The sequence below is a fragment of the Numida meleagris genome, chromosome 5 (genome assembly GCF_002078875.1).
Source record: "Numida meleagris isolate 19003 breed g44 Domestic line chromosome 5, NumMel1.0, whole genome shotgun sequence".
Lineage (NCBI taxonomy): Eukaryota > Metazoa > Chordata > Aves > Galliformes > Numididae > Numida > Numida meleagris.
The window spans coordinates 46,840,669-46,858,131 of record NC_034413.1 but is presented as its reverse complement, the minus strand read 5'-3'; the positions used below and the strand labels follow the sequence as shown (position 1 = coordinate 46,858,131).

The following is a 17,463-nucleotide window of genomic DNA, read 5'->3' as shown; positions in this document are numbered from 1 at the left end:
TTCTTTTCCTGTGAGCCTTTCACTAGGGGAAATATTTATGTGGGCACTCTTGCTGCACCTCTTCCTTCCCTTCAGCCATGCAAAGCAACTGCCAGTAAAAGTGAGAACTCCACTGCTTTTACAGCTAGTGGACTTTACTTCTCAGTGTTAGAGATGTTTTCATCATCTGAGTACACTTAGAAGCTTTCATGACCAAAATTATGTGCAACAGTCATGATCTCCAGGCCTGAAGCTATCCTTGCTGCTCTTAAAAAGAGGACTTACTGTTCATTCAGGACTTGAAGAAATTGGGCATTGTAGTTTCAGGAGGCTCTTGGCTGCATTTTTAATGGTTAAGGCTGGAAACAAATGGGGACTATGGGGTTAGGGAGGACATTTTAGAGGTTAATTTTGGCAAGATGTATTTTTCATTGCAAAATCGAGTAGTTCCAGAAGAGCTGGTTGGGAGTTAAGAACAGTTGTTCTCTTGCTTTGGTTCATGCTGAGTCCTGTGCTCCCTGGGAGCTGTGTGTGATATATTTTGCTGAGATACAAAGCAGTGGCTTCAAGGTGTACTCACTGAATGTGGACCAGTGATTTACCAGGAGGGTAGAGGATGTTGCTTCCTGTGCTTAGTCCCACAAGGCTCTCTTCCCTCAGTTTCTAGGTGTGAGGGAGACCTGCTTACTATTTCTAGTTTGCCCTCACACTGTTTTGACAGTAGTGTTGACCATCGCTCTGGGGCATAAACAATCGTTTTGAAATGTCCGTGTGTTCTTATGATGTTCTTGTTCCACTTTTCATGACAATACCAAGTATATCACTTGAGCTCTGTTTATGGTACAGTTGCTCCTAATCTGCTCCAGTCTGAAGTCACACAGAGTAGGGGGACCTGCCAGCAAAAGTAAGGTGGTTTCAGTGAGTTGGAGTTAGCACTGAAGAACACTGGTAAGTATGCAGTCCACCAGTATAACTCAGCTGTGAGGATAACCCTCAGCTGAGAGTTGGTAGCAAACAATTCAGGGAAATAAATTTTAATCTACTCCAGACTGATTCCCAAGAGCATGTCTATCTATGCCCTTGGCTTAAAAAATCTTTTTAAGTGCCAAGATCAACTCACTACAACATTCAAGGCATCCACTGGTAGTTGAGAGGGGAAAATGTCACTGTTATGGTTCCTCAAACTGTCATGTAATTGCTGAAAGCCAAACTGCATTACGACTTGTCTTTGCATTGTGCTAATTAAGCATGAATACACTTGCATATCGTGTTAAAAATATCTGAAGATGTGCAGCTATTCTTATTTTGAAAAATATCTCTCAGCAGTTCAGTAGAATAGTTTTCAATTGACAACGCTGAAAGAAGTTGTATGATTCTTATTTTCATATTTGTTGCCTGCCTAAAAATCATCTTTAGCAAGTGATTAATTGCATTTGTAGATACAGCACAATTGCATCCATTATCCATTTCAAATGAATTTCATTCTGAATATTCAAGAAGATGATGTAGCTTACTCAATAAGTGCAAAGGAAGTATTGTAAGCTGTTTAAAAATACCATGTTTTGTGGAGGTAGAGTGCTTTTTCCTTCAACTTTAGTGGCTTTTTATTGGCCAGCTTTGTATTGGTTTCTGTGCTTGATAAACCAGTGATGGTTATAGTGTGGGCATGTTAGCAGGTTAGGAGCTTTTTGATATAGATAAATAGATTGTGGTAAGAAATACACTTGTTTAAGTGTGACAGCTTGCATGCCTGTTGATCAGAATTTCTTTTTGGGACAAGCTCTGCCATGTCCTCTAAGAGCACACTGAGCAACTAACTTAGTTTTCTATCATTGGTTCATTTTAAAAGGACCTGTTTGTTATTTCATTATGCTCAGAAGCAAAAAAAAAAATAAAAAAAAATGGGGAGGTGTTGTGTTAAAATTAATCTGGAAATTCTTGAGGCATATTTCACTGACTTTTGATACACCGAACCATCCTGCTTACAACTACATTTCAGGATGCTTTTTTGGTTGTAGGCAAGTAATTAGCTCGGTAATGAAAAGTTAGCTAAGCAGATGAAATGCAGATATTGACACTGAGTTTGTTTTCATCTCTAGTATTTGAGTGACCTTGGTTTCTGTGTGCCCTACTGAAAGCTGGTATTTCACAATGTGCAATGTTCAACCTGCAGAGCCTTTGATTTGAATGGTTTTCTCCAGTTAGAAGATCTTTTATTTCATAAAGTTGTCTTAAGAACAGTTTTTTGTTAATTTGAGAAAGCCTGGTGCCCTTGCTGCAAGCACAACAAGGTGCGGGGATGCCTGGCTGGCACCTCAGTGCTGCCAGAGCTTGTAGCAGCCCTGTGTCACATTCCTCAACATCAAACCCAGGTGTAGGACCCGGGTTCACCTAAGGTTATCACCAGGTAACTAGTACTTGGTTGTATCCTGATGGAATGAGAAAGAGTATTTACATTCCTTGAGCTAGATGGTCTCAGGGATCATCTCTGGGATGCAACGTCAGCTGTCATGTTTGTTGCTGTAACTAAAGGTAAACACCTTTAAGTTTTAGCACCTCCTAATAGGTTTGGGAATATTTATGAAAATGCTGATTTTTAAAGCTAAAAATAGTGTAATGGCTTTGTAAACTCATTCTGGCTGTCAGAAATGTTCACGTGATCCTGAAAGTGCTGCTAAAAATGTTCAGTTTTTAAATACAGTAATTGAAATTGTCTGTTGTGGGAGCAGTGTATGAGACATTTCCTGCATTTGTAAGCAAGCATCTCTGTCACTCCCCAGCTTCCTTGCAGCCACGGTTTGTGGGACTGACCTCCTGCTGGCCCTCCTGGAGGGAGGTGTGGGGTGTGCCCTGACCTGCCAGGTCTGCCTGCCCTCCCTTTGTGTCGACGGTGGCCAGCTATCGGCTGGCCCCAGTCCTACAGCAGCCTCACTTTTAACTTGGCCGTTAAAATAAAGTTTCAAATAAAAATGTTTTCCCTTGGGATGTGCCACACTTTGAGTGGTGACCATGTACAATTCTTATTAATAGATCTTATTTATTTCCTTCAAGTGTACGGTTAGCGTTTGATGACTGCTTTATGCTGCAAGAATACCCTGCACTCAGGATGTTCTCCAGTTGTTTACACAGAGTTACTCTTTCTCTGAACTTCCCATCTACTTCTGAGGTTTGTCTCATGCTGGTTATTGTTTAATAAGAAAAGAAATAGAAGAGGATGTATTTTTTTTTTTTTTGACTACATACCTTTTTTAAAAGTGATGTATCTGCAATTTTGTACTACCTCCAAACCTGCTGCTTGTCCTGAGAATACCAGTGGGAGTCTATCAGAGAGAATCAAGGTGATTAATGGCCCTTCTGTGGCTACTGGCTATTTCCAGAGATTGGCTGTGTTGGGCTGGGTGTTGTGGTGCACTCTTGGTTGGATATGCAAAATATTGCTGTAGGAGAACTGAAAGATTATGGAAAACTACACTGTAACCAGGGTAGAGCTGGGAAACTGCTGCTGTGCTGATATTTGAAAACGTGGAAATGCACAGTTCCTCAGTTGTGACAATAGCTGGAAAGTGAAGCAGTGGCCGAGCGCAGTGTGGACTGGTGGCTCTCAGCTCATTTTGCCCATCCCTTCTTCTGAAAGCAGTACTTTCTCCTCTCTGTCCAAAAGCGCCACTCTCTTCTGTTCTTGAAGCTGATAGGTTCCAACGAGTTCTGTAGTTTTTATATAAATGGAGCATTTTCAAAAATGAAATAAATAAACAGGGGAGCACTTTCATACAATCTAACTTCAGTCAGATGCACAACTGTTTCCAGCATATTTGCTGTTCAGGCTGATATCTGCCCACATTGACTGTTAAATTGGAACACAGTGCATGTCCACAGAGTAGAAGAAGTTACTGGTGTGTCTGGTTGCTCTTACTGCTATGCATACACATTCACCTAATTGAAGAGCTGTTATGTAATGAATACAAGAATTTTTCGAGCTATATAGTTGTTGGCAGAGAGCTATTATCTCATAGGATCTTGCTCTTCTGTTTCAGTTCTAATTTAAAAAACATGCTTTCTGCAGCACTAAGAAAAATTGCTTAATTAAAATTACACTTATGTAAATAAATAAAAAAAAACAATTCCACTGTTATTAGATGCATCTGCCTTCTTGCCTATTGTTTTTACTGCAGTATTTTGCATTTATTTCTATTTCCTAGCTGAAAACTGCAATTCTGTTATATTGCACAGGTAGCTGAATTTGAGTAAAGTTTTGGGAGTTGGTGTCGTTAATTCTGCTACTATTGAAAAAGTGACAACTGGTCTTTGTTAAACAGTGAAGATTGAGAATTAGTGTGTATTGGATCATTGTCTTCTAACAGTGCCTTTACTTGTGCATCACTGGCTTGCTATCTTTCAGCCGGTTGGGCAGGAGACGATTTGTTTAAATTTACTGTGGCTCTAATGAAATGCTGAAGTATGAAAGGAATTTGTCAATTTGTAGTAATTACTACGTGACTAATGTCATTCTCAGCTCTGTAATGAATCACTTCCATGACTCATGTTTCGTCAGTCATTTAAGACTTTAAATTTATTTGGCTATGTTTACCGATTTTAGCATGCAGTGATCTGTAATGTTTGAGCACTTACCTTCAAAGCAGGAGGCTATGACACTGAACACTCTCCATGGTATTTCTGAAGTCTGTAAACACTCTGGGGTCCAGCTTAGGAGTGGATAACTTCTCTTGTAGGAGCATTTACCCTTGAATGAATTTTAAAAAAGCTGTAGTTGAACTTATGGGCTCCAAATTCTGAATTCCTTGCTGAAGTTTTACCTTGCAGGTGTGGGGCTGTCAGGCACCTCACAACGCTGGACCATTTTTTCTGACACAGGAATGAACATGCCCTGAAACATTCCTGACATGTTTTTAAATCTGTCCTTGATAATCTCTTCTGGAGGTCTGATATCTCTAATACCTGTAACAACTTTTTTTTTCAGCTTCCAGGCACCTTTTGCTTCTGCTACCTTTAGCAGAAAAAAGCACAGTTGCCATCTTTGTGTGAGAACCTTTTGCTTATCTAGCAGTGTTACTGTGCACTTGCCAACGTTGTGCTGTGTGACTAAATAAATCTAATTCCAAGAATGACATTAGACTTGTTGATCAAAAATGGTCCCTTGTGGCTTAAAAACTGTGAATCAGTCAACAGAAACATGAGATGAGATCATGTTCTGCTATCTATATTTGTCACTACTGTGAAATCTCAGTTACCCGAAGAAGAGGGGAAGGAGGACACGTATGGATGTAACCTCACTACAGCAAAAAATAACAGTAACCCCAAAGCCAAAAAACAGAAAAGTAACGTAGCATACACAAACTTGAACAGACTGCAAGGGAAGCTTTAAATAGCAAAACTGTTCAGAGCCACTAACAGCAAGTTCTTGGTCATGCACTGAGCAGTGCTGTGTTGCAGCCAGTGTCTGGAAGAAAAAAAGGGGCAGGTTAATTCACCACCCAAAAATCTGCTCATGGCTTGGCTATTTCAGCCTTCCAAAATGAAGACCCTTTTGTAGCACCAGTGTTTTCTCTGCTTAGCTAAAAAAGGTTAGCTTTGGGAGCACTCTGGTTAATGGGAGTTGTCTCCTTCTGACATCTGTTGCTACCAACGCTCTTCCTTTGTTCAAAATGAAGTCAGCACATGAAAGCTGTGTGTCGGATTTCTGTTGCTAACTTGCTGCCTGAGGCTGAGTTCCTGATTTATGGGGTTAGTGTGGAATATGCTTGATACAACAAAAATTGCTCATTGACACATGGTTCCATTGTGTAGAGTTGATCTCCATTGGAAGAGATGGCATAGACTCAGTACACGTTTCTTCACATAGTTCTTTCATTGGTGACAGACGTTACTTTCAGTGAACTGTATTGGCTTTGCAGTGGAAGCCAAATCTGTTGGCTTGTGCTTTGATTAACATGTAAGAAGAATTATTGCCAGTTCGTAATAGGTTCAAAAACTCAGTGGTGGTGCGTGATCAAAAGAGGGGGGGGGGGGGGGGGGGGGGGGAGTGTGTGGAACCAGTTTGATTTATATTCCAAGAGTTTGCTTAGACTCATCATGGTTCTTTTCTAAAGCACAAAGCAGCCCCCTCACCCCTTCAGCTCTCTTGCTACTTATTAAGCTGAAAATAAGTTCCTCAAATCTTGGGGGAACTGAGAATAGCAAACCTGGAAAGCTGTCTTTATGGGTAGAGCCATCTTTTTGAGAAAAATTGGAAGTTTTAATATACATTGTAAAACTTTTGTTGAAAATTAAATTGCCTATCTAGTTGACTTTGTTCTTTGGAATTAATTTATAACATTGCTACTCTTTGCCTTGAGACAACTTGATATGGCGAGTATATACAGTGGAAACCTGTACTGCTGCAGCAACGAAAAAATGATGATTAACTTTTGGCTTTATCTAGTTAAGATCAAGCTTTGAATTGAATTCCCTTAGTGTGTTGACAGCTGAAGATTTATGTCTTCCAGCTATATTCCTGTTGCAGAGTTGGCAGAAGTGACCTCTCCAAAGAAGGTCTTTGTTACAGATTTTGCTCTGTTTACATTATTGCCGTGAAGGCTGAGATGATATACAGTACATTAAAGCTAATATATCACCTGCTGACAGTGGTCTTATCTCATTTGTACCTCTTTCCCTTTCCCAGCATGGAAAAAATGCAAACATAAAGAATCTAAGGATCACGAAAAAAAGTTAATAGTTTTAAAGAATGTTTGCATTAATGTTAGGTCCATGTGTGCACTGTATTTTTGTGTCTGGCCAAATGATTCCTTAATTTCTTCTTCTGTGAAGCTAATGTGAAAATGTCATTACCACAGTAACGCTGCAAAGGAACAGAAAGAGCGGCTTGAGGCTTAGGGAATCTATCTTGAGCAAGGAGGTGGCTCAGAGTTGAAAAGAATTCAGGATGGATTGGCAGTGAGGAAGCAGTACTGGGAGCTGCTCAACCTTTTTGGAACTTGTGATATCCTCAGCTCTTCAGCTTGAATTATTCCCTGTCCTGTAGACCTTTGGGTTCTCCACAGGTCTTTCAGTCTGTCCTCCCCTCTCTGTGTTGGCTATAGCATCATAAAGTATGGAGTGGCTTTTTGAAGAAGGGTGCCAAGCATCCCATAGCCTGCCCTGATTAAGTCCAGGTGGCTAGTTTCTTCCATCACTCTGTCTCTTTGTAGTGGATTAAGAGATTCTAAATCTCCCATTAGGTTGTATGAAGATAGAAGAAGGGAGAAAAGCTACTGATTATACTGGACCTTGACAGAAGATGTTATTCCTCTCTCTTCCCACAGACAGTGGGATGGGCCTTCAATTGTATTTAAACCATAACGTCAGTGAAAGTTTGGTGGGATGCTGGAGTGAGCAGTGGGACTGTTTCTCTGAGTGTTTTCTGTATACTCCGTAAATAATGGGCCTCTGAAATGTCTCAGAGTCTCAGTGAGGTGAACAAATAGTGGCTTGCTTTCTCTTTCAAGTACTGACTCAAACATATAAACAAAACCAGTGTTTTATATGCATATGCATGTGTTTAGTTTCAATTTGTGCTTTGAAATCTCTTGACAGGGTGCTTCCCAGGTATCTTTTGAGGATGGGGAGATGAACCTCGCTGGACCTACAGAACTGTTGTCATCTCAGAGGGCCCATCTTCCTGTAAGGTAGGAACATCTTCTGCAGCGCTGACTTGAGCATGCTTTATCTATATGCAAGACAAGACTGACTTCTCATTCCAACCACACCTGCACTGTGCTCATATTTAAAAGGCAGCTTCGGGGAGACCTCATTGCAGCCGTCCAGTACTTGAAGGGAGCGTATAAGCAGAAAGAAGAGTGACTTTTTACATGGTCTGATAGTGATAGGACAGGGAGGAACGGCTTTAAACTAAAAGAGGGGAAATGTAGGTCAGCTATAAGGGAAAATATTTCTTATTCAGAGAGTGGTGGGGCACTGGAACAGGTTGCCAGAGATGCTGTGGATGCCCCGTCTCTGGAGGCGTTTCAGGCTGTACCAAAAATATACCTTGCTATGCACTCTATGGGCCGGAGAGGAGGACGTTCAGATTTTTCAAAATACTGCTTTGCCTGCTGACATTAAGGGTGTTAGTAAGATTTTTTCAGCCTAAAACTTGTTAAATATATTCAAGTATTTGTAAGATATTCAAACGTCTAGAAACAGTGAACTTAGGAGTATTTCAGAGAACATTATTTAAAACAAAACAAAACAAAAACAAAAAACCAACCAAATGAACAAAAGAATGAAAACAAAAACAAACAAACAAAAACAACCACGTTGTCATTTCTGTGAAATTTACTGGAATTTCAAATATTAAAGAAAATAAATTTTAAAGCAGTGATTTTGTTTCTGTATAGCTTTTTCCTTAGAGAAGTGAAGAAGTGAAGAGTTATTTTTTAAACTGTTTTTACAGAAGTATTTTTTTAGTAGCAATTTTTTTATAAAGAAAAAATAATGAAACACTCACTAGAGGCTTTCTATCTGTCTTACAAGTATCTTAATTTGACTGAATTTAACTAATTATCTGTTTTAGAAGCTCTTATTAATAAAAGAATAAAAATTTACTTCCACAAAAATATATCTAACATCTTAACATCTAATTTGGCTCTTTTTACATTGTTCTTTATAGAAAAAAATAATTATAATTTTAATTTGTGGAGATGTCTGTCTTGTTATGTTTTGAAGGTTTTAGGGCCATGAAGGATTACCAAGTCATGATAGGGTAAACCTTTATTTAAATAAGTCGTGTTATGTTTAATGATGTTAATGAAACTAATATTTCAGCCTGAGGGTTGCTCCATGCTATGGAAGAAAAGAAAACCACTATTGTCCCCACTGCTTTCACCAGAAAGTATTCCTTCCTGTCATGGAGTTTGGTCATTATGACCTATAGCACTTAAAAAAAAAACAGCAGCTAATCACCTAAGAAAATTATCTGAGACTTCTCATCAGAACAAGAGTCTGTCTGTTCAAGGATACTGTGGTCAGTATCCCTTGTCTAACTGTAGCTAATAATGGGCATTTCAGAGGGAGGGAAAATGAAGAACATCACAATTAATATTTTATGATTGTGAAACCCAGTCAGCCGAAGTGAAAGGCTTCAGACCTGGATTGTTTTATAATTCTCCCTCAAGTAGGAAAACTGTTCAATTTGAAGAAAGTCAGTAAATTGCTTTAGGTAGATAAAATTAGAAAGTTTCACACGGAGTAAATGAAATGAGTGGCAGTATGGAGGCCTTCTAGTTCCTGTATGTAGAAGCTAATAGGAAGAAAGTTTCTTTGCCCAAATTCTCTATGAAACATTTCACTGTGGAAGTAGTGGGAAATTTTTCAGGACAGCATCCCCCAGGAGTCTGAAGAATTTAATGTGACCTTCTGAGAGCTGAACTTCACTGGAGGAGAGACTTGAAACATCATGTCATTGGCAATTTTTAGTGGAATATATAAAAACAGAAGTAATGGCAATCCTCTTGTAATTTCTGATGGTGGTTATTTTATTTTGTATTTGCTAGTAAAAATGCTCAGAATAAGAGTAGCTAAGCTAATACAATCAGTTCATAAAATATTCTATTTTTCCTTGTTTCCCATCATGTTCTGAACTAGGAAAAATATTTCAAGTAACAGTGGGGTCTCAGTACTCTACAGCCATCACAGAGAAATGTGTTGCAGCCCGTAACGTTCAGTCCTGTTGCACATTGTATATAGAAATACTGTTTCTGAAATCTTGTTTCTCTTTTCTTAATAAAAATGACTGTGTTAAGGAACAGGAAACATGAATCTGCTTGGAAGTGAATGTTTAGCTTAATAGCAGTGGATTAGCTGGAACTCTGAGAGTAATGCATGCATTGATAATTCATTACGTGTTTTCATTAAGTTCTATTTTACTATCTTGCCACTTTTCAGCAGAGGTCACGGTTAGTTCCTTGGTGTAAGCACTGTAGATACATAATTAAAGCGTAGAGGCAGTGTTTTTTCCTTCTCTTTTTTTTTTTTTTTTAACCACTTTCTGTGTCTTGCAGTATTCTAACAACACAAGTGCAACAACTTTAAAAAAAAAAAAAAGACAAAAACCTGGTGCCTGCAGGCTGTCTGGTTTGCCTCTAAATTTTTAGATAGCTGATGTTGTGAGAATTAACACATTTTGGATACAAAATGATGATTGGTTGCCACTTCAAACCTGAAACTGGAAGATTACAGCATTACTTCATAGTAAATATTTTAATTTTTTGCTAGTTTGTTTATTTCTGTGTAGAATGGAGCAACTGAAAGGTACCTCTCTTAGAGGCAAGTGGGCAACTTCCTTGGCTGTGCTGGGAAAGCTCTTTCCTGACTCTGCACATTGAGTGGCTTTTTCCTCTCCTTGCGGAGTGCTCTCCACCACTGCTTGGATATTGCTTAGATTTTTGTCTATCCTTGATTGACTTCACACTAGCATCTCCAGCTCCAGTTTCTTCTTTACCATTACCAAGTAATTTTCATCAGAACTTCTAGCATCTGGTTTAAAAGGGGGAAGGAAAGATGAAAAAGGAGTCTGAAGTGGGAGGAGAATGTGCATTCAGATGGCTTAGTTTGGCTGGCTTCTCTGAAAGGATGGGTACAGATACTTAATTACTCAGTAACTGCATCTGTGACCTCTCTGCATCTGAGTGGTATTTCTCTTGCCTTTTACTTGGCTCTGGTCAATAAAAATGCCACAAAGCATCATAGGAATATCAGCTGTGCTCCTCTGTTTGCAGGGGGCACGCTGACATCCTGCACTAAGAATTACTATTTTTTGAATATGGCAGCTTATTAACTGCAACTTTTCTTAAAAGTGTATGAGGAATTGAGTAGTATATTCAAAGCTTCTTTCTTTGTCATCATGCATCTGAGTTGACTAGTTCAATGCAGATGCTGCATAGGGTTAAAATGGCAGAAGAATATGTCATTGGAATGTTAACTGCTTATGACTTGCACATGCTGACAAGTTTTGCCCCATGTTGAAACAACTTTTTTCCAAGGTGCTCCCTTCTATGTGTTGCAAAGCAGCTAATCTGTTGTAGGTTGTATCTACTGCATTCTGTGAGAGAAATCCTACGAAGATCCTCCCAGCACTGGTAATTTGGGAAGGTCAAAGCGAACAAAATTCTAGTTCAAAATTTTTACTTGTGGAACGAGGTCCCTTTTAAGCACCTGTGCTTTTGGGGTTGAGATCAATTCTTCACTATTATTGGATAGTTTGTAGAGGAGCCTTCAGCTAATGAAGTTTTCCCATTGTGTATGACAAATTGATAACACCTGGTGTTGTGTTCAGGAGAGAGCTGTAATATTTGACAGCAAGGTCACTATCAATGTGAACATCAGACTGACTGGACGCTGAATATGCAGCACTCCATTTACGTTTGTTTTCCATGCTCAAAATGGACCATTGTGCATGCTCACTGCACTCACACGCATGCACATACATCCTCTATATCTTCTCAAACTGTGCTCATCAACATTTTTAATAACATACATGGCTAATCTTCCTGCCAAATGTGATAGACTGTAAAGAATCCGGCAGAAATCAATAAGCATCAAGCACTGGAGAGTTTATGTAGTAAACAATTGTGGCTTCTTTAGGCTTAAAATCAATAGTGCAGCGCTGGCTGTGGCCTTGGACTCAGCCAGAAGCACCGCTGGGCAGGGGCGGTCTCCTTGCTGAGACCAGAGGCAGGGTCAGTTCACCAGCATGCATTTGCAGAAGCTGCAGTATTTTCTGGAGCAGTATCTCTGCTCCCTGGAATGTGCAGAAGATGCCACACTGCGTGCCTCGCTAACCTGTGAGCTGGTGCTGCTGCCCTCATCCCAAGCCAGCAACTGGGCTCCAGGATACTGACATCTGTTAGGTCAGAGCTGCATTTTTATTTATTGTAAAATGCATTTAGGATGGATAGAGGTGATTGGAAATAGGAGAAGGTCACAAGAATGTAACTAACTTTTGTAAGTTACCTTTTCCTTTTTGGGGATTAGGTTGTTTTTTAAATGTATTGAATATTGCAGTAAATCCATAAATTACTCTCTTTTATCAATACTGCAGCTCCAACCAAAACCATGGTTTTGCTGTTCTGCGTTCTCTCCCACCACCTGCTTTCGGTTTTTTAACATGACTCTTGAACTCAGAGATCCAGCACCTTGGGGTCCTTAGTGCCTGTGGACTTCGGGAGTTGGTACCCTTAGGCTTAAAGCTCAAGCTCATCCTACTCAGCACTTCACTAACACCTCCTCTTACTCCCCAGTTCTCTCGCTAGTGTAGTTTAAACTGTAAGCCAGCATGGTCAGCATGCTGTAGAATAAAGCTGTTCTCATGGGCAGATGAAACCAGCTGGAAGATGGTCAGCAGGAGAGGATGAGGTCTGATTTTTCCAAGTCTTTAATCTTTGAAGTTCTGAACCAAGAAAGCCCAATCCCAGATAACCTGCTTTATTTTTTTTTTTAAACTCTCAGGCTTTTGTAGGTATATAAAAACAGTATGTCTTCAAAGATCTATTCATGTTGTTGTAAAGTTTTGTTTTCAGGTGTAAATAGGAATTACACTTGGGAATGAAAAGTATTTCAGAGTCACAATTTTTTTTTCCTTTACAAACATAAAGCACTTCTTTTGTATTTGTGTATAATGTGCTCTTGTTCTGGATATTTAGCACTTTAGTGCATAACTTCTAGGATGTGTCACTGTTTTAAAAGTCACACACAATCTACCTGCAGGCTACTTGTTTTCAGAAGGAACCCCATTCTTCATACTGAATAGATTTTGTTAGATTTAAAAATAAACTTGTATGTTGTCTTTGGCTTTGAGCTGACTTTTAACTGTAAGTGCACTGATGTGAGATGACAGGTAACATGTCTGTCATAATCGCCCTCAGAAAATTCCTGCTGTATTTTACCACTGCTTAGGAAGATGACATCCCGAGAGTCCTTGAGCAACACAGGGTTATCTGGGGACAGCCATAATTTATTTAAAATCTTTCCAGTACAAATGAAAACCAGTTCACTATTGTTGATTATTTTCTGGGCCCAGAGGACTTGTTGCTTAATTCCCTTGAATGTTGTGATTCTGTACAAGTTCAAAAGATAATACAGGTAGCATTTTAATTGTGTATGTATATATTTGTCTGTTAAGAGAATTGGTGGAAGTAGAAGATTAAACAGGAAGAATAGTTAACTTCCTACGTGTGTGGTTTTGGGAATCATCCTGAGTAGACTCTAGCTTTTCTGAACAGTTTCACTAGAAAAAAAAATTTAGTGAAACCAAACCAAAAGAACCTCACAGGAAGGTTTTGTCAGGATTTCCCTGCTTCGTTCATAATGAGAAGGGAATATGGGAAAGAAAAAATGAGCAGGTAGCAATGCACGTTGATAATGCCTGCGTTACAGTAATGTTAAAGTCTCTTGTTTTGAGATCGGTGGTGGTTTGTTGTTCAGGATGTGTACGTTTCATTTTTAGGAAGTACAAATTCATTCCAGTCAGACTTCTTGGGAGAAAAAATTGCAAAAAAACCATGAAACCGTAGAATTTTATTTTCCATATTTAGCTAAGCAAGAAAAGAATTATTGTACCAAGGGCAAGTTGCTTGTGATTACTCACCATACAACTGGAAAAGGGCTTTTAAAATAAAAATATTGTGTTATTAGAAAGCAGTGGCAGAATTTGTATAAGACCACTTGCAGTTATTATCCTTCTTCTTGAGAGGTGTACATTGTACTGGGTGTTTTTATGTAGCTACCTGGCATAGCTAGGTAGTCACTTTCAGGGTGGTAGGACACGGCACCCTTGTAATTGTGCATTTCTGCCCATTCCTGTGTTGAATCCAAGGACCGTGGGTCAGTGAGATCTGTCACCTGATCCCTGCAGAAAGTGTCAAGACTGACTTCAACTCAGGACAGTACATGAAGTGGTCATTTGGTTCAGTGTTTACAGAACAGTGAAAACTATAGAACTTGCATGCAGACGTAGACAGAGCTTTTTATAACTTGAATGGATCAGAGTATTCCTAATGTGAAGGGAAATACCCAGTAGCTGTCCCCTAATTCTGAATGTCGGTGGAGTTCAGTATGGTTCAGGGGGAGGGAGGTGTTTCAGAAAATGTAGACTAACACTGAAGGTAGGAATTCCGTACTGGTATGTAGGACTTGCCCCCTTCTGATCTTTTTTGATGTTCTAGCCAATTCAAGTACCTTCCTTTTCAAATTATGATCACCCAGAATAGAACTAAGGTCCCTGCAAGGCTAGTGGGATGAAATACTCAATAGGAAAGGAAATAGCACCAAGCCATGAACAGCTAAAAAAAAAATTGTCAGAGATAATACAGAGGTTATTGATAATGGTGCTTGAAGAAGGAAACTTCCTGAAAAAAATGAGCTGAGTTGCAATTCTGATTATAGTTATAGTGATTAACAAAATCTATTCAGTATGAAGAATGTTTTTTTTGTATGTCAGTGAAGCTGTATGCAGTGGAAGGCAGAAAGCAAAATACTTGTAATTCAATTAACTGGCTTACTTGTTTTATGTCTTTGAAGTGTGATTTTCCTGTTTATAATGTGTCCTCATGGAGAAATTGACTGAAGAGTCTCAAAAGAAACTTAAGTTTAAAAAGTTGCTTTTCTCTACAACATGTTGAGTAACCTTTATTTTTAAATAGAATGAAGATTCTTCAGACTTCAAAGCTTATTCTTACATAGTCTAGTTAATTTTCTAAGGGTTCTATTAAGAAGACATGTAGTATTTGATGACATTTCCTATCAGGGTACCCAACTCCTAAACTAAAGAAAAATTGAAGAAATTCTTAGCTGTTTTGAAAGTCATCAGATATTCTCTATAATAGTGAGTTCTGAGTCCAATATTGTTTTTATACTTTCACTGATTTGATCAAATCATTTGTTTTTAGGGTAGAATATGTTTTTAAAGTAGAAAATTCTGTGAAGAAGCAAATGAGGTGTGTTTCTTTGTGCTCTTTTTTAGTGAAATGACCAAAACAGTGGAGATTTCTGGGGAAGGTGGACCCTTGGGAATACACGTAGTGCCCTTTTTTTCATCTTTGAGTGGAAGGTAAGATATTGTCTGCATTGCTCAGAAAGTGTATTAATGAAAGAATTTCAGTTGCAGTTCTCTTTAACTACCTACTAACCACAAAGAAGAACAAACGATTAAAAAAAAAATTAAAAATGATAATTGAGTCTATGGACCCTGTCTTCCCTTACCAAAATGCTTGCTAGTCTCTTACAAGTGAGACAATTCAATTTCACTTGTCCTTTCAGTTGCCTCTGGTTTTCTTCTCTGAATGGTAAACTAGACTGTAGAAAAAACAAATGCTAAGATGTCAGAGTTGGCATAATTTTCTGTGTATTTATTTATTTTTTAATTTTAAGATTTTTTGATTCAATTGGAGTTCTCTGCATAGGCCCTTCCTTAGTGACTTCTCAGACAAGAAAATAAATAAATTCTTATTTTTTTTTCAAGCCACCTTTCAGATTTGGTTGTATAGCATTTATAGAATGTGTACTATAACCGTGAACTTTTCTTTGTCACAATACAACTACGTTAATTATAAATGATTTAACATATTCTCTTGAGATCACAAAAGCCTATTATAGCAGCATGCTCATATTGATGTACTGTAGTTAAGACTGTGTCAGCATTTTTATTATAACTGTTTTCCGAGCTATGTAACTGGAATGTCACGAATAAATAAATAAATAAATAAATAAACCTGACTAAATCTGGGATGAAAGAGAGGCTTAGCCAGGGAGTTAATTTGACACTGGCAGTCCTGAACAAGAGATGGGAAATTGCCAGGGCCATAAATGACACCATTTTATAGTAATGTGACTGCCTGTAACACAAAGCCAGTTATTACTAAAGTAAAAATTTTCTAATCCTTAAATGTTTCTTTAGTTGTCAGCTTTCATGTAGGACAGAGAATGTGAAGGATTAAATTGCCTTGTAAAAATTTGTGCCCCTAAATGCTTTCTCAGCACCATCCCAGGTTGTTAGTGAGTCCAAATTCATTCAAAATATTTATTTGCCGAAGGGGAAAGTAGACAACCACCTGCTGCTGGAAAAATTTTGTCACAGTTGCAAGAACAAAGTTGCTCTTCCGTGGGGACAGAAGGAAGTTTGAGCTGTGTCCTTGGCTTTGAGGCTGCCTGCTTGTCTTGAGCAAGGTGCTGGTGTTCGTGACCCATCATGAAATGCAGACAATAGTTCCTTGGATTAAGCACACCTTGAATGTTGTATTATGTACACTATATTTCAAGATTCTTAGTAGAAAATGTGATAAAATTATATGCTGTTAAAATCAGTAATTTTTGTAAGCGTACTAGAGTTCCATGTTGAAGTCTTGGTGTTTTGGGTGCAGCTTTTAAAGACCTCCACAATGAAAAAGTGGAGTTCTTTTGTCTACATTGTGTGCGTGTTATTATGTCATTATTTACAGACATTTTGGGGGATCTCTCAGAACAAGAGTTTTGTTCTTTTGTTTTGACAGATGACCTACTTGTTTAGACAGTTGTCTTGAAATTGTAACAACCCTTGGCAGAACCATACCGATAACTTTGTAAGAGTGCTAGGGTAACTTGAATCACCTACCCCTTTTATTTAATCAGGCATTAGACTAGTGCATAAATTTTAACTCATGAAAGATGAGAAAGTACAGAGCATCTTTTATTTCGGTTAACGACGAGGTGCAATTTATGGGGGCATGTCAACCATGACTAACTTGGTCTGGTATTTCAGTTGTAAACAGTTATCTACTAATAAGGTAATGCTGACTTTAGACCTAGTATGCTGCGGAGCAAAACTTTTCTATGTGTAGTTAAATATCTTATTAATTTATGAACTCTTGTATAGGAATTAGAAAACTAGTGGAAATATTTTCCCCCTTTCTTCTGCACTTAGATATCATTAAGAAAGAAAATTAAAGTTTAATAGTGCATTAAAACAATACTAAAATTGAGACTGTATGACATAGGTAATGGAGTAATGAATTTAAGCTGCCTTAGCATATGTAACTCAAGCCACTCGTTCAGATTCCGCAGTGCACACACAATAGGTTTCAGACAAGTGGGAAAGCCTATAGTGTTACACGGATGCAGCATCTAGGCACAATAGGATTAGTGAAGATCACAGCAACCGACTTAATTTGTAAGGTCTTTAATTTCCCTGCTTCTTTTGGTTTCTATCTTAACACAGATGTATTGAATTATTTGTTGGCATTTAGTTTTTTGATTGCAGCTCGTTGGATGTTTGTCATCGGTAGGGCTATGGCTCTTCACCACCACTTGCCCTTTGAATCCTTTATTGAAGAGTATAACACAGGCTACAAGAGAACCTTGATGTGTTGGGACTTTCATTTCTGTTAGATCTTTAAAAACATTCTGTTCAGTTGGAACCAAGTTTACATTTAAAGTATGTTGCTTTAGACATAAATATCA

At 38.5% G+C, this 17,463-nt stretch overlaps 1 protein-coding gene across 1 annotated transcript in view; it reads left to right on the top strand.

Moving 5' to 3' along the window:
- Positions 1–17,463, top strand: part of PARD3B (par-3 family cell polarity regulator beta) — a 374,909-nt gene that overhangs the window by 140,802 nt on the left and 216,644 nt on the right. Inside the window, exons 5-6 of the mRNA XM_021398013.1 lie at positions 7,570–7,661; positions 14,993–15,079. Coding sequence (XP_021253688.1) covers positions 7,570–7,661; positions 14,993–15,079 — 179 coding nt within the window. The remainder of the gene's footprint in view (positions 1–7,569; positions 7,662–14,992; positions 15,080–17,463) is intronic.